Source organism: Pseudophryne corroboree, chromosome 9 (genome assembly GCF_028390025.1).
Source record: "Pseudophryne corroboree isolate aPseCor3 chromosome 9, aPseCor3.hap2, whole genome shotgun sequence".
Lineage (NCBI taxonomy): Eukaryota > Metazoa > Chordata > Amphibia > Anura > Myobatrachidae > Pseudophryne > Pseudophryne corroboree.
In genome coordinates, this window is record NC_086452.1 from 314,629,634 (window position 1) to 314,652,307 (window position 22,674).

At 46.6% G+C, this 22,674-nt stretch overlaps 1 protein-coding gene and 1 pseudogene across 3 annotated transcripts in view; both read right to left on the bottom strand.

The window, feature by feature from the left end:
- Positions 1–6,967: 6,967 nt before the first annotated feature.
- CCDC134 (coiled-coil domain containing 134) overlaps positions 6,968–22,674 on the bottom strand; it is a 134,238-nt gene continuing 118,531 nt past the window's right edge. For all 3 annotated transcript variants that reach the window (XM_063940444.1, XM_063940443.1, XM_063940442.1), the window contains one exon: positions 6,968–7,263. In XM_063940444.1, the coding sequence (XP_063796514.1) occupies positions 7,138–7,263 (126 nt within the window). In that variant the 3' untranslated portion in view covers positions 6,968–7,137. The remainder of the gene's footprint in view (positions 7,264–22,674) is intronic.
- Positions 14,035–14,153, bottom strand: LOC134963230 (5S ribosomal RNA; annotated as a pseudogene).

A 22,674-nucleotide genomic window follows, 5' to 3' on the forward strand; every position in this document is an offset into this window, starting at 1 on the left:
AGACTGACATGGAAGATATCCGTGCAATCAGCGTACCCAGGTCCTTCATGGATTCCACCATGAACCCTGCAGAATCCTGTATGTTACGTAAAAACAATTCAACATCACTTCTATCCATTGTATCCAAATCCTCTAGTAATGTGCCTGACCACTTTACTATTGCTTTAGAAATCCTTGCACAGGCAATAGTGGGCCTTAACGCCACTCCTGAAGCAGTGTAAATGGATTTGAGCGTAGTGTCAATCTTACGATCAGCCGGTTCTTTTAACGCGGTAGAACCAGGGACAGGTAAAATCACCTTTTTAGACAGTCTGGAGACAGATACGTCAACAATTGGTGGGTTTTCCCATTTTTTCCTATCTTCCTCAGGGAAGGGAAAAGCAACCAGAACTGTTTTTGGGATCTGGAATTTTTGCTCCGGGTTTTCCCAGGATTTTTCAAATATAGAGTTTAATTCTTTAGACGCAGGGAAGGTTAACGAGGCTTTCTTGTTGTCAGTGAAGTAAGCCTCCTCAACCTTCTCAGGTGTGGTGTCATTAATGTTTAACACATCTCTATAGGCCTCAATCATGAGCTGCACCCTCTTTGCAAGGGATGCCGCCCCCCTCAGCACATCCCCATCACCGTCTGTAGTATCAGAATTGGTATCCGTGTCATCTTGCATAATTTGGGCAAGTGCACGTTTCTGTGGGAACATGCTAGGGAATTTTGCAGGAATAGGGACAGAGCCTGACCAAACTGCCATAGACTTCTTCAACACCTGAGTTTCAGTCTCAGTATCAGCTACCCTAGTAGAGATTTAAGAGTCATTCCTTTGATAGAAGTTAACCACTCAGGTTCAACAATAGGGATCTGAGACGAAGCATTACAATCCTGTGTACATGGAATGGATCCCTCCTGAGAGGAAACATCTTCTGCAGCATATGACACAGAGTCTTTAGACATGGGTATGTGAGAAATTAAACACCCACACACTCAGTCTAATGTCAGACACAGTCTCCCCCCAGGTGTGCCACAGAGAGACAAAGAGATTGGAGCCAACCCACACCCAGCGCTTTTTGAGGTAGAACTAATGAAACTACCAGCGCTGTCTGTGTACCTTAATAGACTACACAGACTTTACATAGCCCCGCCCCTTCTACAACCCCCTGGTACCGCGCAGGATAGCTGGAGTTGCTTGGGAGGGACAGCTCTCCCTGTCAGCGTCTGTTGTACAGGAACTGCAGGCAGGAAAATGGCGCTGAACTCTGCTGGGTCCGCTCTGTACTCCGCCCCCGAACATGGCGATGCTTCCTGCTCTTTATTATATTATACTGGCCTGAGGATTTGTGCTGGCAGCGATCCGTGGACCCTGACATACTTGCTGACCAGTTTAGGGTATGGGCGCTGGCTCAGGGCGCCCCTCACAGCATCGCACTATGTACCACTGCGCTCCCTACCTTGTTGCCATCTTCACACTGGCTCCCCGCTTGCCAGTGGGGGCGGTGACTCACTCGCCACCAAAATCTTCTGGCTCTGTAAGGGGGTGGCGGCATGCTGTGGGAGTGAGCAGTTGCCTGGAGCGGCTAACAATCAGCACCCTCAGGAGCTCAGTGTCCTGTCAGCGGAGATAGTGGCTCAGACCCAGCAGGGTGGACACTACTCCCCCCTTAGTCCCACGAAGCAGGGAGGCTGTTGCCAGCAGCCTCCCTGTACAATAATAAACTCTAAAAAAACTTTTACTAGAGAAACTCTGGAGAGCTCCCCTAGCTGTGACCGGCTCCTCCGGGCACATTTTCTAAACTGAGTCTGGTAGGAGGGGCATAAAGGGAGGAGCCAGCCCACACTCTCAAACTCTTAAAGTGCCAATGGCTCCTAGTGGACCCATCTATACCTCATAGTACTAATGTGAACCCCAGCATCCTCTAGGACAGTGATGGCTAACCTTGACACTCCAGCTGTTGTTGAACTACACATCCCAGCATGCCATGCATCAGTTTTAGCATGGAAAAATAGCAAAACTGTAGCAGGGCATGCTGGAATGTGTAGCTCAACAACAGCTGGAGTGTCAAGGTTAGCCATCACTGCTCTAGGACATAAGAGAAACTAATTTATTAAGCTTCTGACACTTGAACTTATCTGGTTTCTTAGAGGTAGCTGGAGGTTCTTCGTCATCATCAATTTGAAGAATCAGCCAGACAGCCTCCAAGAGATCAGGAACATCCACTTGTGTCATAGATTCCCCATCAGAAGCATCTGCATCAGTGTCTGAGGGGTCAGTATATGCGCCATCTTCATCAGATGAAGTATCTGAAACATGTGTGGATTGTGAGGAAGTAATAGCCCGCTTAGATGACCCCTCGGTCTTAGGCGGGCGAGGGTTTGGATTTTGCGGAGCCAAAGACTGATTTCATTGCTGTAACTGAGAGGACAGAGTATCTGCCCATGGCGGATTAACTGCAGGGACAATATGTGGCTGTAATGGTACAGGAGGTCCCATAGGGGGCGCAAGTCTAGTTACCAGCGTAGTCAGTAAATTAGAAAATGTAGCCCACGGCGGGTCATGATTTGCCCCCATTGCTGTAGACTGACTGAGGGGTATAACAAACCCCAGTACCTGGACCCTCAGCTGCAATATTCTCCTCAGAGACATCCATGGCAGTAGCACTGCATGTTGCAGGATCAGCCATAGAATTATCACCCTGTTTAGCTGACATTATATGAAAGCGTAACTGTAGGGCAAAATAGTACAATATAAGCAAGCAAAGTACCTGGCAGAAATCCCCGTATAGTGTGACTGCAAGCAGATCACACACGGAGGATTTAAGAGGTTTATGGTGACTATAATACACAGAGAAAAATACCACAAGAGTATATCCTGTGAAACACTATATTATAGGAGAACCCTGATACACTTAGCCCCCTTCAGGGTACAGAATATAGGGATAGCAGTACAGTATATGTGAGATACACGGAATGGAAATCACACAGCAGGTAATGGTATACACAGTCATATGTACAATGCAGAAATTGTTCTTAACTAACACTGTCTAAATGACATGTAGAATACTTAAGTGTCCTGTAAATGCTCAGCGCTGATGATGCAGTCGGCTTTACAGAGGAGACATTGCACAGCAGTCCCAAAGTCAGCTCAGCATGTGTGTAATGGCGCCCAAACGCTGACAGGGAGTGAGGAAGCGAGATATGCCGCTCCAGGGCGGGAACATTAGCAGTAAATGGGGCTGGGGGAGAGGCTACAGGTCAGAGCCTTATCCCCTTGCTGGACTTCACCACCGGGTACTGCGAGTTTTAGTAAAACGGATTATGGTAATCCGACCTGTACCCTTGCCCTGGTGGTTTAATGGGGTCCCTGTACGACCAGTGTCCACGCCTAAAGATTGCGGCGGATTTCGTTTTGCAGCGGGTTCTGCCTGGGGGACCCTCTTACCTCCTCCATTGATGCGGCCACGTGATCCCGAAGAGTAGCGGCAAGTGTGTGTGCCCTAGTGGAAACAGGAGCCCTCCGCCATTAAGTACCCGTCAACCAACGCCGCCGGAGGCACTTGTAAGTGCCTATGCTGTGGCCCTTGAAGTCTTCTGATCTACTTAAAAGCTCTTTTCAGGGCTGACCAGCGCAGCCCTCCCTGTTAGCTGCCTGCACTGCAGGCAACAACTTACAAACTGAGCTCCAGTGCCTGGAGGTGGGGATATAGAGGAGGCGGCGCTAAGCATCCTGGGAACAGTCAAAGCTTTTAGCCTGTTGGTGCCTCGGATTAAGATCCAACTCTACACCCCGATGTTATCCCTGTGGAACTCCAGTGTACCCTGCTGCAGAAAATTGGAATTCCATTTCTTAGGAATTCTAAACTTCTTATTGGGCGTAGCCCAAGCCTCTTCCTTAATTTCCATAAGCTGATCTGACCCTTGAAACTCAGTCTTAACTGTTTTGGGACGTTTAAACACAGGTGCCTTGGTTTTTGACATAGGCTCTGCTGAATCCTCTAAGGATAGAATGGCTTTCATTGCTTTAATTAACTCAGCTATCTCCACTGAGCTGAGACCTTCTTCCTCCTCTTCGTATGCTGAAGCAGAATTAATTGAGCTTTCATCTTCCGATGAATCCTCCTCTGCCTCATGTGTAGCCTGTGAAGGTGAAGATTGACTTACCATCGGTTTATCAGCTTGTTTCTTTTGAGAAGCTGCTGGTGGAAGTGATATACCGTAGGTAGGGAGCTGCCTGTAAGGGTTAATAGTGTAACCTATCCCTGGTACAGGAGTTGGAGGAATTATCCGTTCAGCTATACTGGATACAGTCTGTGCAAACATAGCCCAAGATGGATCCATCTGCACCTGAATCTGCCTTGTATTTTTCATTAAAGCTAAAACAATTTGCACACAAACCATCCTGAACCAGATCCTGAGAGGAGAACACAGCTTTGCAAGACCAACATAATATGAGTGTTGGTGTTGCTGTGAGTGTATCTTCCTCACCTTTGCCGCTCTTAGACATGATAAATAATCAACACTTCCACAGTGTACTACACAATTTGTGACTGTAATCACTTTCAACTTCTTAAAGTGACATACAATCCGACCCTACCCATGCACCAGGATCGGAATAAACAAACTGACAGAAATATAGTAAAGTCAGCAATCACACTAGCAGTCAGTCACATGTTATACATTAGTATAATAAGCAATATGAGTATATCATCAACTACATTTTAAGTATGTAGAACATATTACTGTATCATGTTTAAACAGATCTAACGTATTCAGACGCAATTGCGAAATAAACAGTAAATGTATACAGACTCATATGCAATAGGCACTTATCTAACTATTCGTACTCAAAAGGGTAGAGACTTAGTGCTGTATTACCCGTACTCAGTAGAGTGGGATACAGGGAGACTCACCTTGCTTCCAGGACCGATCAACAGCTTAGCGAACGCTGAGTGGATCCAGGCGCTACTAGTGTACACTGCCGCTCCATGAACCTATAGTGAACACAGACGCTCAGTGAACACCGACGCACCAGTCACACAGCCGCCTATGCTGTGATTGGGTCCCCTTCATGTACAGCGTCTGAGACAGAAGCGGGAAACAGTTCATGGTGGGAGACTCGGAGGAAACTGGTCATGAACCAGGGGGAGGGGCGACCAAGAGAGCGTCTGACTCCCCACTGCTGACCATCACCCCTACGGATCGCGGCCTCATACTATTCCTGGAGCCTCTGATCCCCAAGGCCTAGCGCTGGTGCACCCATGGTGGCAGTCGCATCAGCGACTGTTTGGTAGTCTCTTCCCAAAACAGTGCGGCTGTGTCCGTATTACCCTACTAAGCAAAACCGATGCCTTACCTTCTACCCGTGCTCTGGCCACAGCCTGGTAACATCTGCTGGACCTGCTAGTATATCCGACACAGACGCCCGCCGAGACAGCAGTGTACTCGTGGGTAAGCGTTGTCGTGACCCGGTCGGAAAGTTGTTGGAGCGACTCTTTCTAAGGTACATATAAGACGCTGTTTAGAAAGCTCACTCAAGAAAAATAGTAAGACTATAAAAATAAAATAAGAAAGCTTAGGGCTGCTAAAAACCAGCAGCCCTCTGACCATGGTCTGGCTCCTGCCGTACCAAACAAAAAATTGATTTGCATGAGCAAGGAGGCGGGGATATATGGACGGGCCCGTTGCATGCTGGGAGGCCGGAAAAGCTTTGACTGATGCAAATCCGAGGTCGCTTCATCATATCCCATTGTTATCCTGTGGATAACCTGTGGACCCTTCCGGAGAAATAAATGTATTGGCTGCATTGTGAAATCAAGCATTATTGTATAATAAAAAAATGAGGATGAACTATTATATATCTCCCAATAATAATAATAATGTATAAGAACTATAGCAATGCAAAAGGTTTTGCTGCAAGATTTAAAGTAGCAATATCAGGGGAGAGGAGAGTATGATGAACCTAAGAAACCAAAGCCAAAAAGAATATGAAAGACTTTGCAACAATACAAGTCAAATATATATTTTTACAGTGTAATCTCCCACTTTGTAATCAAGACTTAAAAAAAAAAAAAAAAAAAAAGCCTTTTCATTATAGGCAATGATTTTAGCACTTATGGGCTGTTTCCTTTAGTGGTTCCTAGTGATGACTTCATAATTTATGTTATGCTTTAGAAGAGAAGCTGGCTCAAGCATTGGTTGTAAAACATGCCTTTATGTGCTCCTAAAATGTATTGTGGACATACAATGCACTGTTCGGTCTTACCACTGTATAGTTTTGAAGAAGTAAAGTGTAATGGACATTTTTCTTTCCGAACCACAAACAGATAATAACTCCCACATCCCTTAGGCAGAGGCTGCAAATACGGGACAAACTCCCCACACACTCATATTGAACATTTGTGTAATGGCCCAAAGTTGTTAAATGGGAGAATGACACAAATCATGAACGTTTCTTAGGTTTCAGGTGTTTAACAGTTATACCTACCAACAGTGTTGACAAACTGGGGCATGCCAAGTGACCACATCCCCATTGTGACAACGGGGGCATGATGAGCTGATCCCAAAAGTTGTGAGGTACTGTATATTAACTGAATTCAGTAGTACTACGGATTTGTTTATGAGCCACTCTTCTTTTAGACATTTGGTCAATATGGCACTTACAGTATCAGAGTTAAATGATGCACCGATTTACTAGTTTATAATTATGATAGTGAGCTTACTTCCTTTTAAATGCAGGCAAAGCTAATCTTATTAAACAGTCTAAAAACAAATGAGATTTTCAAAATAAGACCTGTTGTGTGTCCTCAAGTACACCTAAGAACCACTTTAGGCAGGGTTATATAAGGTATAGAGCTGCCTGCACACCGGTCAGTGCAGTAGTCGCTTCGATAGACGTAATTGTACAGACCACATTATGTCTTGTGTGCGTGATAAAAAGATGAATCATTTTTAAGTAAACAACTGAGTGCTGTAAGCCATTAGGTGGTTGGTTAAGCCTTCTTTATTAATGTTGCTGCTACATTCATTGCTATAACAGACCTAGGTTTCCCAAACTCTGCTGTTACCAAGGAATTGTGTTGTTGGCACGTGTATTACTCCTGTAAGGCATTCCAGAGACCAGCAACATGCACACATTATTTCGCTCTCTCAGCGTTATAACTCCGACCGAGAGCGAGTTATCCGAGGACCTTTTCGGATTTCCTTCCTTTTCTCTTCCTTTCGTCTTCTCTTCTCCTCTTCTCTCAAAGCTTTCTGAAAAGCATCCGTATTTGGCAAAAACTACATAAGAAAAAATAAGAATTTACTCACCGGTAATTCTATTTCTCGTAGTCCGTAGTGGATGCTGGGAACTCTGTAAGGACCATGGGGAATAGCGGGCTCCGAAGGAGGCTGGGCACTCTAGAAAGATTTATGACTACCTGGTGTGCACTGGCTCCTCCCACTATGACCCTCCTCCAAGCCTCAGTTAGGACACTGTGCCCGGACGAGCTGACATAATAAGGAAGGATTTAGAATCCCGGGTAAGACTCTTACCAGCCACACCAATCACACCGTACAACTCGTGATACTATATCCAGTTTGACAGTATGAAAAACAACTGAGCCTCTCAACAGATGGCTCAACAATAACCCTTTAGTTAACAATAACTATTTACAAGTATTGCAGACAATCCGCACTTGGGATAGGCGCCCAGCATCCACTACGGACTACGAGAAATAGAATTACCGGTGAGTAAATTCTTATTTTCTCGGACGTCCTAGTGGATGCTGGGAACTCCGTAAGGACCATGGGGATTATACCAAAGCTCCCAAACGGGCGGGAGAGTGCGGATGACTCTGTAGCACCGAATGAGAGAACTCCAGGTCCTCCTCAGCCAGGGTATCAAATTTGTAGAATTTTGCAAACGTGTTTGCCCCTGACCAAGTAGCTGCTCGGCAAAGTTGTAAAGCCGAGACCCCTCGGGCAGCCGCCCAAGAAGAGCCCACCTTCCTTGTGGAATGGGCATTTACAGATTTTGGCTGTGGTATGCCTGCCACAGAATGTGCAAGCTGAATTGTACTACAAATCAAGCGAGCAATAGACTGCTTAGAAGCAGGAGCACCCAGCTTGTTGGGTGCATACAGGATAAACAGCGAGTCAGATTTTCTGACTCCAGCCGTCCTGGAAACATATATTTTCAGGGCCCTGACAACGTCTAGCAACTTGGAGTCCTCCAATTCACTAGTAGCCGCCGGCACCACAATAGGCTGGTTCAGGTGAAACGCTGACACCACCTTAGGGAGAAATTGGGGACGAGTCCTCAACTCTGCCCTATCCATATGGAAAATCAGATAAGGGCTTTTACATGATAAAGCCGCCAATTCTGACACTCGCCTGGCTGAAGCCAAGGCTAATAACATGACCACTTTCCACGTGAGATATTTCAGATCCACGGTTTTTAGTGGCTCAAACCAATGTGATTTTAAGAAACTCAACATCACGTTGAGATCCCAAGGTGCCACAGGAGGCACAAACGGGGGCTGAATATGCAGCACTCCTTTCACAAATGTCTGAACTTCAGGTACTGAAGCTAGTTCTTTTTGAAAGAAAATCGACAGAGCCGAGATCTGTACTTTAATGGAGCCTAGTTTTAGGCCCATATCCACTCCTGCTTGCAGGAAATGCAGATTATCGACCTAGTTGAAATTCCTCTGTTGGGGCCTTATTGGCCTCGCACCATGCAACATATTTCCGCCATATGCGGTGATAATGCGTTGCCGTAACATCTTTCCTGGCCTTAATAAGCGTAGGAATGACTTCTTCCGGAATACCCTTTTCCTTTAGGATCCGGTGTTCAACCGCCATGCCGCGGTAAGTCTTGGAACAGACAGGGCCCCTGCTGTATCAGGTCCTGTCTGAGCGGTAGAGGCCACGGGTCCTCTGAGAGCATCTCTTGAAGTTCCGGGTACCACGCTCGTCTTGGCCAATCCGGAACCACGAGAATTGTGTTTACTCCTCGCTTTCTTATTATTCTCAATACCTTTGGTATGAGAGGCAGAGGAGGGAACACATAAACCGACTGGTACACCCACGGTGTCACTAGAGCGTCCACAGCTATCGCCTGAGGGTCCCTTGACCTGGCGCAATATCTTTTTAACTTTTTGTTGAGACGGGACGCCATCATGTCCACCTGTGGTTTTTCCCAACGGTTTACCAGCATCTGGAAGACTTCTGGGTGAAGTCCCCACTCTCCCGGGTGGAGGTCGTGTCTGCTGAGGAAGTCTGCTTCCCAGTTGTCCACTCCCGGAATGAACACTGCTGACAGTGCTAGTACATGATTCTCCGCCCATCTGAGAATTCTTGTGGCTTCTGCCATCGCCATCCTGCTTCTTGTGCCGCCCTGTCGATTTACATGGGCGACTGCCGTGATGTTGTCTGACTGGATCAGCACCGGCAGATGTAGGAGCAGGGATCTTGCTTGACTTAGGGCATTGTAGATGGCCCTTAGTTCCAGAATATTTATGTGAAGGGAAGTCTCCTGACTCGACCATAGTCCTTGGAAGTTTCTTCCCTGTATGACTGCCCCCCAGCCTCGAAGGCTGGCATCCGTGGTCACCAGGACCCAGTCCTGTATGCCGAACCTGCGGCCCTCTAGAAGATGGGCACTCTGCAGCCACCACAGTAGAGACACCCTGGTTCTTGGAGACAGGGTTATTAAGCGATGCATCTGAAGATGCGATCCGGACCACTGGTCCAACAGGTCCCACTGAAAGATTCTGGCATGGAACCTGCCGAAGGGAATTGCTTCGTAAGAAGCCACCATCTTTCCCAGGACCCGTGTGCAGCGATGCACTGATACCTGTTTTGGTTTCAGGAGGTCTCTGACTAGAGATGACAACTCCCTGGCTTTCTCCTCCGGGAGAAACACTTTCTTCTGGACTGTATCCAGAATCATACCCAGGAACAGTAGCCGTGTCGTCGGAACCAGCTGTGACTTTGGGATATTCAGAATCCAGCCGTGCTGGTGCAGCACCTCCTGAGATAGTGCTACTCCCACCAACAACTGTTCCTTGGACCTCGCTTTTATTAGGAGATCGTCCAAGTACGGGATAATTAAAACTCCCTTTTTTCGAAGGAGTATCATCATTTCCGCCATAACCTTGGTAAATACCCTCGGTGCCGTGGACAGGCCAAACGGCAGCGTCTGGAATTGGTAATGGCAATCCTGTACCACAAATCTGAGGTACTCCTGGTGAGGATGGTAAATGGGGACATGCAAGTAAGCATCCTTGATGTCCAGGGATACCATGTAATCCCCCTCGTCCAGGCTTGCAATAACCGCCCTGAGCGATTCCATCTTGAACTTGAATTTTTTTATGTACGTGTTCAAGGATTTTAAATTTAAAATGGGTCTCACCGAACCGTCCGGTTTCGGTACCACAAATAGTGTGGAATAATAACCCCGGCCTTGTTGAAGTAGGGGTACCTTGATTATCACCTGCTGGGAATACAGCTTGTGAATTGCCGCTAGCACCGCCTCCCTGTCTGAGGGAGCAATCGGCAAGGCAGATTTTAGGAACCGGTGGGGTGGGGACGCCTCGAATTCCAGTTTGTACCCCTGAGATACTATTTGCAGGATCCAGGGATCCACCTGTGAGCGAGCCCACTGATCGCTGAAATTCTTGAGGCGACCCCCCACCGTACCTGGCTCCGCCTGTGGAGCCCCACCGTCATGCGGCGGACTTGGAAGAAGAAGCGGGGGAGGACATTTGCTCCTGTGAACCTGCTGTTTGTTGCAGCCTTTTTTCCCCTACCTCTGCCTCTGGACAGAAAGGACCCGCCTTTTCCACGCCTGTTTTTCTGGGTCCGAAAGGACTGAACCTGATAAAACGGCGCCTTCTTAGGCTGTGAGGGGACATGGGGTAAAAATGCTGACTTCCCAGACGTTGCTGTGGAAACTAGGTCCGAGAGACCATCCCCAGATAATTCCTCACCCTTATATGGCAACACTTCCATGTGCTTTTTAGAATCTGCATCTCCTGTCCACTGGCGAGTCCATAATCCTCTCCTAGCAGAAATGGACAATGCACTTACTTTAGATGCCAGTCGGCAGATTTCCCTCTGTGCATCTCTCATATATAAGACTGAGTCTTTTATATGGTCTATGGTTAACAGGATCGTGTCTCTGTCTAATGTGTCAATATTTTCTGACAGTTTATCCGACCACGCAGCGGCAGCACTGCACATCCAAGCTGACGCAATAGCTGGCCTAAGTATAATGCCTGAGTGTGTATATACAGACTTCAGGATCGCCTCCTGCTTTCTATCAGCAGGTTCCTTGAGGGCGGCCGTATCCGGAGACGGTAGTGCCACCTTTTTAGACAAACGTGTGAGCGCTTTATCCACCCTGGGGGGTGTTTCCCAACGTGACCTATCCTCTGGCGGGAAAGGGAACGCCATTAGTACCTTCTTAGGAATTACCAATTTTTTATCAGGGAAAGCCCACGCTTCTTCACACACTTCATTTAATTCATCTGATGGGGGAAAAACTACGGGTAGTTTTTTCTCTCCAAACATAATACCCTTTTTAGTGGTACCTGTAGTTATATCAGAAATGTGTAACACCTCTTTCATTGCCTCAATCATGCAGTGAATGGCCTTAGTGGGCATCAGGTTAGACTCATCGTCGTCGACACTGGTGTCAGTATCAGTGTCGACATCTGGGTCTGCTTGCGGTAGCGGGCGTTTTAGAGCCCCTGACGACCCATGCGACGCCTGGGCAGGCACGAGCTGAGAAGTCGGCTGTCCCACATTTGGCATGTCGTCAATTTTCTTATGTAAGGAGTCTATACGTGCACTCATTACTTTCCATAAGCTCATCCACTCAGGTGTCTGCCCCGCAGGGGGTGACATCCCTTCTAAAGGCATCTGCTCCGCCTCCACATCATTATCCTCATCAAACATGTCGACACAGCCATACCGACACACCGCACACACACAAGGAATGCTCCGAATGAGGACAGGACCCACAAAAGCCCTTTGGGGGGACAGAGTGAGAGTATGCCAGCACACACCAGAGCGCTATATAATGCAGGGACTGAGTTATGTCCCCTATAGCTGCTTTTTCTATATATTATATACTGCGCCTAAATTTAGTCCCCCCCTCTCTGTTTTTACCCTGTTCTGTAGTGTAGACTGCAGGGGAGAGCCAGGGAGCTTCCTTCCAGCGGATCTGTGAAGGAGAAATGGCGCCAGTGTGCTGTGAGAGATAGCTCCGCCCCTTTTCCGCGGACTATTCTCCCGCTTTTTTCCATATTCTGGCAGGGGTATTTTCCACATATATAGCCTCTGGGACTATATATTGTGGAATTTTTGCCAGCCAAGGTGTTATTATTGCTTATCAGGGCGCGCCCCCCCAGCGCCCTGCACCCTCAGTGACCGGAGTATGAAGTGTGTATGAGGAGCAATGGCGCACAGCTGCAGTGCTGTGCGCTACCTTGGTGAAGACTGATGTCTTCTGCCGCCGTTTTTCTGGACCTCTTCTTGCTTCTGGCTCTGTAAGGGGGACGGCGGCGCGGCTCCGGGACCGAACACCAAGGACTGGGCCTGCGGTCGATCCCTCTGGAGCTAATGGTGTCCAGTAGCCTAAGAAGCCCAATCCGGCTGCAAGCAGGCGAGTTCGCTTCTTCTCCCCTTAGTCCCTCGCTGCAGTGAGCCTGTTGCCAGCAGGTCTCACTGAAAATAAAAAACCTAAATCTATACTTTCTTTCTAAGGGCTCAGGAGAGCCCCTAGTGTGCATCCAACCTCGGCCGGGCACAAAATCTAACTGAGGCTTGGAGGAGGGTCATAGTGGGAGGAGCCAGTGCACACCAGGTAGTCATAAATCTTTCTAGAGTGCCCAGCCTCCTTCGGAGCCCGCTATTCCCCATGGTCCTTACGGAGTTCCCAGCATCCACTAGGACGTCAGAGAAAACATAAATGCAGAATAAGATTGATAAAATCTAAAATAGCTACGTAGTTATTCACAAGATAATTCAAAAAAACATAAACATAATTTTCTTAGTTTTAGAGCAGTTCTGTTTAATGATGTCACTAACTTGCCAATGTCAAGAAGATTCTGTACAGAACAGATTTTATCTTACTAGGGGGAAAAAAAAAAAGGAGGAACGAAAGACTCTGTTGGGGCACGCTTAATACAGTAATGAAAAGGATTTAAAAATTACCTTTTGACCAACTATTAAAAAGACAATAAGGTTACACAGAATTTTACAAGGCTAAAGTTACTCAGTAAAAATTAGACCAAGGTGAACACCTCCATGGTGAACACTTCCAAGGTGAACACTTCCAAGGTGAACACTTCCAAGGTGAACACTTCCAAGGTGAACACTTCCAAGGTGAACACTTCCAAGGTGAACACTTCCAAGGTGAACACTTCCAAGGTGAACACCTATATGCTACCTCTAAGCGGGTAGCATGTAGTCTATAATGTTCTAAAGATTAATTTTGAGGTGTAGAATGTAATATAGATGAACAAAGTAATGTGAAAATATTAGGTTATGATAATGTGGCACTTTAATTTGGATATCAATATCAGTTTCTTAATCATGCCAATATATAATCACTCCTGGTTGTAAACAAAGACTTAAGGTGGGATTCAAATGATATATCACGCCCAATTTCCTTTCTAAAATGATCTCCGATATCGCACATATTGCGCCCATAGTGATCAGGTTTAGTTGTGTAAAGGGTTGGGTGCCTCTCTACTCCGGGGGTAGCGAGCTGAAATAATGATACCACGCCCCTGAGGGCAGAAACAGAACGGGTTTGGAAAGGGGTGAAAAGAATTGAATCCCACCCTTAATTGTCTGTCAAGAGAAATGGCTTGATTGCCTGCATAGGGGACGGGATAGATCTATGCTTATTGATGGAATAGTAGGTAATAAATGTGTGGTCTATAAATGGGACAGGTAAGGTAAAAATGTGCAGGGCTACCTTCTTGTGGAGAGGATAGATTAAAAGATCAGGTTGAGGGTTTCTCCACTACTTCTGCTTTCTGTGTCAAAATGATATAATTACTGCACCTGGCATTCCTAGGTGATCTCCCATCCAAGTACTGGCCAGGCCTTTCACTGCTTAGCTTCCAAGATCAGATGAGATTAAGCGTAGGCAGTGCAGTATGGCAGTACTGATTATAATGTCACAGATGAGAGAATGTGGTTAACAACTGTTGAGCAGCAGGGTGTACTTCTGCTTTCCAGGTATTGTGTGCGCAGAATCCCTGTTACATTTGCATTGCAGGGATTAGTAACAGGCACCCTGGATGAGAGAGTAAACGGAAGCGGAGAGTAGTATAAATGCCAGGGTGGGTATAGGAATGGGTTAAAACAACATTGCTTCTGCTGTCAGTCGTCATATGATTGTGTAAGAAGACAAAATTATGAGAGAGCTCAGATGTGGATTTACACTGAAAGTAAGAGTGTAGAAATTCTGTATGCTCAAATGCAGGTTAGAGCTTGTGTGTAGTGGGTGGGGTCCTACAATACATCGGGGATCCCAAACGTGTAGGAGACACTGAGTATTATTGTGTGTTGCTAATTGCCATCATTTCATAGCAAAAGCATGATAATGTGTTCATGCAGGTAGGTTTAAAAAGGTCTAATATAATAAATTATTCTGGTGCCCAAGTGGGCAGATAAATCAGACAAGTAAACCAAGAAAATATGCATTTTAAATTCAAGCAGAAGGTATACAGCATTCATTGGATGGCATAAGGATATGCAGGCCATGTAATAAGGCGTTCATGCAGCAAGATTTATCAAGACTGATTTTCTAGGTAATACAGGAGCCCAAATGGGCAGGTAGGATCAGACAGATAAATCAAGAATAGAAAAAGTTATGGTAAAACTTACCTTCATTAACTCTTTTTCTTTGAGGTCCATGGGATCCACAGGGTTAACCTTGGGTATGATCTGGTGGAGACCAAGACTGGCACCAAACAATAAAGCTTTGTGAGGCTCCCAGGATGCAATGGGCTACTCTGTCTTCATACCCCGCCTCCATGCTCAGGCACATCAGTTTTAGTTAACAAGCCCAAAGCAGGAGCTGGAGAAAGGAGAGAAGAATGGTACACCCAGAAAATCACACTCTTATAGAGAAGGGAACTGGTGACCGTAAAACAACCCATTGAAGCGTGGTGCGTCAGAGTGGGTGCCCTGTGGATCCCATGGACCTCGAAGAAAGAGTTAACAAAGGTTAAGTTTCACCATAACTCTTTCTTTTCTTCTTTGGGGTTCATGGTCTCCACAGGGTTAACCTTGGGATGTCCCAAAGCAGTTGTTATAGGAAAGGAACGCTCCTAAGCTGAAAGGAGGACTTGGCAGCCAAAGGTTGCATCCTGGGAACCAAACGTAGCAAAGGCATAGAACTTAGGAAATGCATGGGAAGAAGACCAGATAGCAGCGTAACTGCTCAGCAAGCGCTCCATGACGTGTTGCCCATGAAGGACCCACAGAGCGAGTAGAATGAGCAGATACTGTACTCTGAACAGGCAGACCTGCCTGTGTGTAAGCCTGTGATAAGGTCATGCGAAGCCAACGTGCCAAGGTTTGTTTATTGGCTGGCCAGCCCCGCTTATGGAATCCATAGAGGACGAATAAGGCATCTGTTTTCCTAACAGAACTAGCGCGGTCCACGTAGATCCGAAGAGCCCGGACCACATCCTCTGGTGAAAGACCAGGTTCCTGGAAGGCCGGTGCCACAATTGGTTTGATGACATTAAATTTAGATACTACCTTAGGTAGGTAACCAAGTTTAGTCCGAAGGACTGCCCGGTCATGGTGGAATATCAGAAATGGGGAGCGCCATGAGAGAGAACCCAAGTCAGAAACCCTATGGGCTGAAAAAATAGTTAATAGTAAACGAGTTTTAGCCGTGAGCCACTTGAGGTCTACCGTTTCCAGTGGTTCAAATGGACTGCGTTGTAGAGCCTTAAGAACCAATGATAGGTCCCAAGGAGCTATCGGAGGAATGAATGGATGCTGTATCTGGAGTACCCCCTGAAGGAAGGCACACATCTGGCAAAGGAGCCAGACTCTTCTGGAACCAGACAAAGTGGAAACCTGGACCTTGAGAGAAGCCAGGCGAAGACCCATGGTGAGTCCTGCCTGCAAGAATGCTAATAATCTAGGGATCTGAAGGACATTGGGATCATAATGATGATGAGCACACCACTGGAAATAGGAGTGCCAAATCAGGTGATAAATGCGAGCAGAGGTTTCCTAGCCTGAAGCATAGTTTGAACCACCTTCCCAAAGAAACCTTTGTCCCTTAGGAGGACAGTCTCAAGAGCTATGCAGTTAGACAGATGGAGGCAGGGCCCTTGGGAGAGGACAAAGAGGCAGAGGTAAGGACTCGTCTATGGAGACATTTATTAGATCTGTGGACTTATGGCATCTGGGCCATGCTGGAGCCAGTAGTATGATCGTGCTGCCAGCCTCTTTGAATTTTTTCAGGTCTCTGGAAAGTAGAGACACTGGAGAGAAGAGATAGGCCAGATGAAAGTCCCAGAGGATTGTGAGAGCATCCACGTAGCTCACTCCTGGATCTCTTGTCCTGGACCCATACAATGGAACCTTGTGATTGTGTCTGGAGGCCATGAGACGTCTGGAAGTTCCCATTTACATACCAGTATCTGAAAGACCCCTGGGTGGAGAGACCGTTCCCCGGCATGAATGTCCTGTTGACAGAGAAAGTCTGCTTCCCAGTTGAGGACTCCTGGAACGAAGACTGCGGATATGACCGTGAGGTCAAGTTCTTCCCAGGCGAGAATCCTGGTTACCGCCTGCATCGCTGCCACACTGCAAGTGCCGCCCTGACTATTTATATATACCGCTGTCGTGACTTTGTCTGACTGGATATGTAATGGAGAATCTAGAGAGAGGACACAAGGTCCAAGAAACCCTGCACAGGTGAGCAGAATTTTTTTTTAAAGGATGTCAATAGATTAACCATTTGGAGAAAGATTTACAATTAGGGCCAGTAAAAGGTCCCTATGAGAATCAATGAGGGTTGGAGGTGCGCCACTAAACTGAGTTATATTATTTTTTAGGGGGAGATTATTGGTGTAAGCCACTAGTGGGCCTAACACTAAAAAGAGGCTTAGTGTGTGGCGCACTCTTTTGAAATGATTATTCAATATTAAAATATTTAAAATTTTTATTTCCATGTTTAAAAAATAGGCACCATAAGCAGGCACAGTATCTAAACTGATAACCTAAAAGTGCAGAAGAAAAATCCTATATAAGATATAGGTATGGGATGAGTGCCATATATTTTTTGCCAATAGTTAGGTCACCAAAAATGATGCCAATTTTCAGTAAATTTATTGTCTAGGCAAAAGTAAAAGAAAGTTTGTTTAATTGGGGTTAATTAAGCTAAGTGAATTATTGGTAAAATTAATCAGTGCTGGTTTAGCTACTGTTCAGCTCTTTCGAGAGACTATGCTGAAACAATTATCCCTATAACATCGATCACTTGTATACTCTTAGGTATATATATATATATCTCTCCCCACCTCCCTGTCCAAGGATAATTTCACAGGGAAAGCAATGGAGAGGCAGACACAAAGAGCACTACAAGTTTAATAAAGGTTCTGTAACATATATGCACCTTTTACAGCAGTCTACTGTTCAAGACTGTAGTAACAGTGTGAATGTAATTTAATACAAATTTTGCATCCACCATTCCGCAACAGTGTATAGCTGACAAGACAACCAGTACTGGAGAACAGATAATAGTTACACTGTCTCAAGTATTCGTGTCAGGAGGGAAACCCTTTTACTAACTGATAAGTACAGCCAAAAAGGCTCCTCATTCTGTTGTTCAAGTGCCTATAATTTTATAGCATAAATGAAAGATAGACGTTCACACTGTGTCCTGATAACGAAAGGGTTAAAGTGATAAAAATAACCCGTTAGTCTGTTCTAATGATAACATGTTACAAAGGGAGGGTTAGTTCTGCTGTTGGATCAGATTCACACAGAAACTGTGGACAAATATCTCCCTTAATTCGACTGTGATTTAAGTTCATATAGAAACCATAGGTAGATGTTACCCTAATATAGGGGATCTTATATAGCTTGATGTTGGAAGTAACTCCCTGGTTCGTGATTGGGGATAATTTCTCAGCACATTAAATAATTTATTAGATGTTCTAAGCGGTGATATAATCCATTTTGTGTAGACACTATCAATTAGAAAAAAGGGGGCTGATGTTGACTGTGCTTTCTAGAAACAATTATATTTGCTAAATAGCCTGTAAAGTGATGTCATTTACTTAGTGTTTCACAAACTGACCTGTATACACTAATTAAGATAAATGCATTTGTAACATTTTGAGACATTTTATAACCAAGGTACAGGTAAAGATTGAAAAGAGTCCCAGATGTGGGGAAACAGATTCACTTTCTGCTTTTGTCCCATGTGCCCTATTGGGCAGTGAATGGGAGCAATGAGAGCAGGGAAGAGCCGTCCACCTGGGGCTGAAAGGATAGAGTAGTGCCGGCTGCTTCTACTGTCCACGTTTGGTATCCTCCTCCCCTGTTACCTAGGGGCATTGCAGGGGGGCCCACAGATACCAAACAGTGGATGAGAGGGCAGCCCTGAGTACCTGGTCAGAGCCCCGTGATGCACCCGTTAAAGGGCGAGGATCTGTCAGTGAATCCGCCGGAGAGAAGGGGAGTTTCCGGGTAGGATTCCCGCACCTCCGTCTGTTATTTTTGCCCTTGTACAATACGGGGTGGATTGTAGTGTCCCAGTACCGCTCTTCGTGCCCCTGTGCCGTTTGCTGGAGCCGGATGTCAGATCGAGTGCTGCAGGTGAAGTCTCTCTATTTCTGGAGCCGCTGCGGGAGGTGGGCGCCAGGTCGGGTGATTCCCGTATCTCCGTACTAAGTGCGCGTCCACGTCCCGCTGTAAGATGGATGACGTACGTTTCACAATATGCTTGTTCACATCCGTATGTAATGGAGAACCCTGGAGCATTTTTCTATTTCTCTTGTGTATTATCACAACCCTTGAGCAGGGCCTGGGCCATCAGAAGGGCCTGGTAGACTGCTAGTAGTTCCAGGACATTGATCGGGAGATCCCTTTCCAACAGATCAGCGACCCTGCAAGGAGTGACTGCCTGTGACAGCCCCCCAGCCCCGAGACTGTCATCTGTGGTGAGGAGTGTCCAGTGTGGGATCCAGAATGGTCGGCCCTTGTCTAAATTCGTCATGTGTAGCCACCATGACAGAGATGCCCAAAAAGATCGGGGTAGAATTAAGGTCTGGATTTTATTTGAGACGGTAACCCGGTCCATTCGAAGAGTATCAGGCTCTGTAGAGGCCTGAAGTGAAATTGGGCATATTCCACCATGTCGAACACAGAGACCATGGAGCCTAGGGTCTGCATTGCTGAATGAACAGAGACCCTGGGACTGCGGAGTAGGTTGCAAATGCACTACTGCAAGGTTGCAATCTTGGCCTCTGGGAGGAATATGCATTGTACCCTCGCGTCCAGCAGTGCTCACCGGTGCTGCAGCCTCTAGGATGGGATGAGTGAGGACTTGGGCCAGTTTATTAGCCATGCATGGTACTGAAGGAAGGCCACCCTCTGTTGTAGGTGACTTTCCAGCACCGTTGGATACTTCACCAGAAGAAGCAAGTTGTCCAGGTAAGGATATATCCAAATTCCCAATTTCTGGAGAGGGGCCTCCATCACCACCATGGTGAACAATTTGGTGAACACCCTGGGGGCTGTAGACGGACAAAGGGAAGGGCCTGGAATTGGAGATGCTGTTGTAGAACAGCAAAGCAAAGATATAGTTGATGACAGGGTGCAATAGGCACATGGAGGTACGCATCCTGAATATCCAGGGAGACCATAGAGTTTCCATATGGAACCTGGGGACCTTGAGGTACAGTACTTTCAGATTTAGAGTTGGACGGTATGATCAATTTGGTTTCTGAACCAAAAAGAGAGTAGAATTGAACCCCGACCCTGCTTAGACTGTGGTACAGGGATGATAACCCCCGACTGTAGGAGGGATAGTATGACTCCAGACAGTGCTTTTGCTTTGTCTGGGTCCGGTGACAGAGTAGAAGGGAAATATTGTCTAGGGGGATGCTTCAGAGAGGAAAGAGTATACCCATGAGAGACCACTTCTAGGACCCAGGCGTCTGTGGTGACCTGACACCATGTATGGGCGTATTAAAGAAGTCGGCCTCCCATCCTGGGGTCCCCCAGGAGTAGGGCTGCCCCGTCAGGCAGAGGGTTTGTTCTCCTGCTTGGAAGTTGGACATTTGGTAGGCCAAGCCTGTTTGGTCTTTGGTTTGGAAGCCTTGACTGTGCGAGACCCTCTTGTAAAATGTCTGACCCTTGGTTTTGCCTTGCTGACAAAAGGACCGAAAGGACGAAATCCTAGGTGCGCTGACGATGCTGAATGCAGACAGGTAGCTAATTTCTCAACAATTTTGTCTAGTTCTGTTCCAAACAGGTGGTCACCTGTGTATGACAAGGCTTCCAGGGCCTTCTTTACATCTGAATCTGCTTTCCAAGATCGAAGCCACACAACGCGGCAAACTGCAAGGGAAACAGCAGAAGCCTTAGAGGACAATAGGACTGTGTCCACAGCTGCCTCTCCAATGTAATAGGCTGTAGCAGTAGCCAGTCGAGATGTTGCTCCTGTGAGGGCGTACATAGACTTGAGACATGTCCAACTGCCTGTCTGGCAAATTACCAAGGGAAGATGCCCTAGGGATAGGGAGTAATTCATTTTTAATTAAATGCGTCACATGAGCATCCACAGTAGGTGGAGTCTCCCACTTTGTACAATCAGCTGGTGGTAGCAGATAAAAGGAGCTGAAACTCTGCTAAAACTACTTTCTGCCGTTTACACAGAGTCTTTAGTAGTAGGTGTTTGTTCAGCATATTCTAGCTGAAGTGACAACGTCACTGCCCTAATTAAAGCAGCCAGATGAAATTTAGGTGTGGACTTCTCCTCCCCTGAAAAGGAATTCAGCATCTGAAACCTCAGTCTGCTCAACAGTAACTAAAGATTCCTTAGAATCATGGAGGAGGGTAGATTGTGTAGAGGGTAGAGTGCTTAGAAGTAGAGGGTGCAAGCAATGTACCTTGACCCTGCATCATGTTTTGAAAAGCAGCAGAGGAAGCAGCCAAGCTCTGTATAGAACCAGAGAATGAGTCCAACCATGTGGTAGGGACAGGTGGGGCTGCAATTGCCTGATAAACAGGCTGTATTGAATGTGGAGTCACATAGGGGGAGTCACGCGCTGCAGTGGTTGTGGTATACTCATAGGGGAAGCCACAGGTGGGGTAACAATATGTCCAGCAATTTTAGTCAGCAACGTAGTGAAAGATGCACATGGGGGTTCTTGTACTGGAGGGACTGAAGTTTTAGGAGGCACCATACAGGTTGTGCACTGACCATCTTGTGACAATTCCTGAGGTAAAACTTCGGTGATACAGGTTTTACATGCTACCATTGTCGAAGCCCCTAACTGCTTGGTCTTAGGTTTGTTAGACATAGCAGTATTACGGTGTACACACAAAAATATAGCAATATGCAGCGTGTAACATGTGACATTGGGCCTAATTCAGAGTTGATCGCAGCACCAAATTTGTTAGCAGTTGAGCAAAACCATGTGAGCTGCAGGGGGGACAGATATAACAAGTGCAGAGAGAGTTAGATTTGGGTGGGGTGTGTTCAAACTGAAATCGAAATTGCAGTGTAAAAATAAAGCAGCCAGTATTTACCCTGCACAGAAACAATATAACCCACCCAAATCTAACTCTCTGTGCAATTGTTATATCTGCCACACCTGCAGTGTACATGGTTTTGCCCAACTGCTAATAAATTTGCTGCTGCGATCAACTCTGAATTACCCCCATAGTGTGCACACAAATTACAAAATATTAGTACAGTGTGTCAAATGTAACCCTAAACACACCAGTTTTCAAGGGTTATTCAGAGAGAAAAGGGAAAGCAATGATGAGAGAGAGAGAGAGAGAGAGAGAGAGATAGAGAGAGCGATTGAAAGCATGCAGCAGTACTAGCATGAGTCACATACATTGCAGAATAACCAATTTAACTGCAATAGGCACTGATATCAACTACCCTGCTCTGTATAAGAGGCTTGGTAGGATGCAGCGATACGTATAACCTGCTATGTGGTAGAGGTGTAAAGGGAAATTCAGCCTACCGCTCCTGGAGGCCTGCAGAGCCCAGAGAATGGCTGCCCAGCGTCTCTCTGTGGAGGTGGATGAAGGAGGAGCAGCCCAGGGCGGGAAGACCACTATGGAATGGCGACCTGGGCTGGAGGGAGGGGCCGCTGGAGAAGCGTGGATCTCCCCTATGCTGAACGTTACCACCGGTTCTCCTGGCATACCTGTTTCCCCAGCATCAGTGTATATTACAGCCCTGGTGGTCTAGGGAGCACTCAATGGTCCGGATGCATGTCAGTGCTGCTGGCCCTCTCCCCAGGCCAGCGGTAAATGGACTGCGCTATACATGGGTACAGCGTGCGGGTTACCTGCCTTAATTGTCCCCCAGTGATCCGGTTGCAGTTCCGGGTGCCCCTGCACCTCTGCTAGTGAAGAAAGTGCGCCAGGGGTCCCGCCGAAATCATGCATCCAGTTGTGGCATTGCGG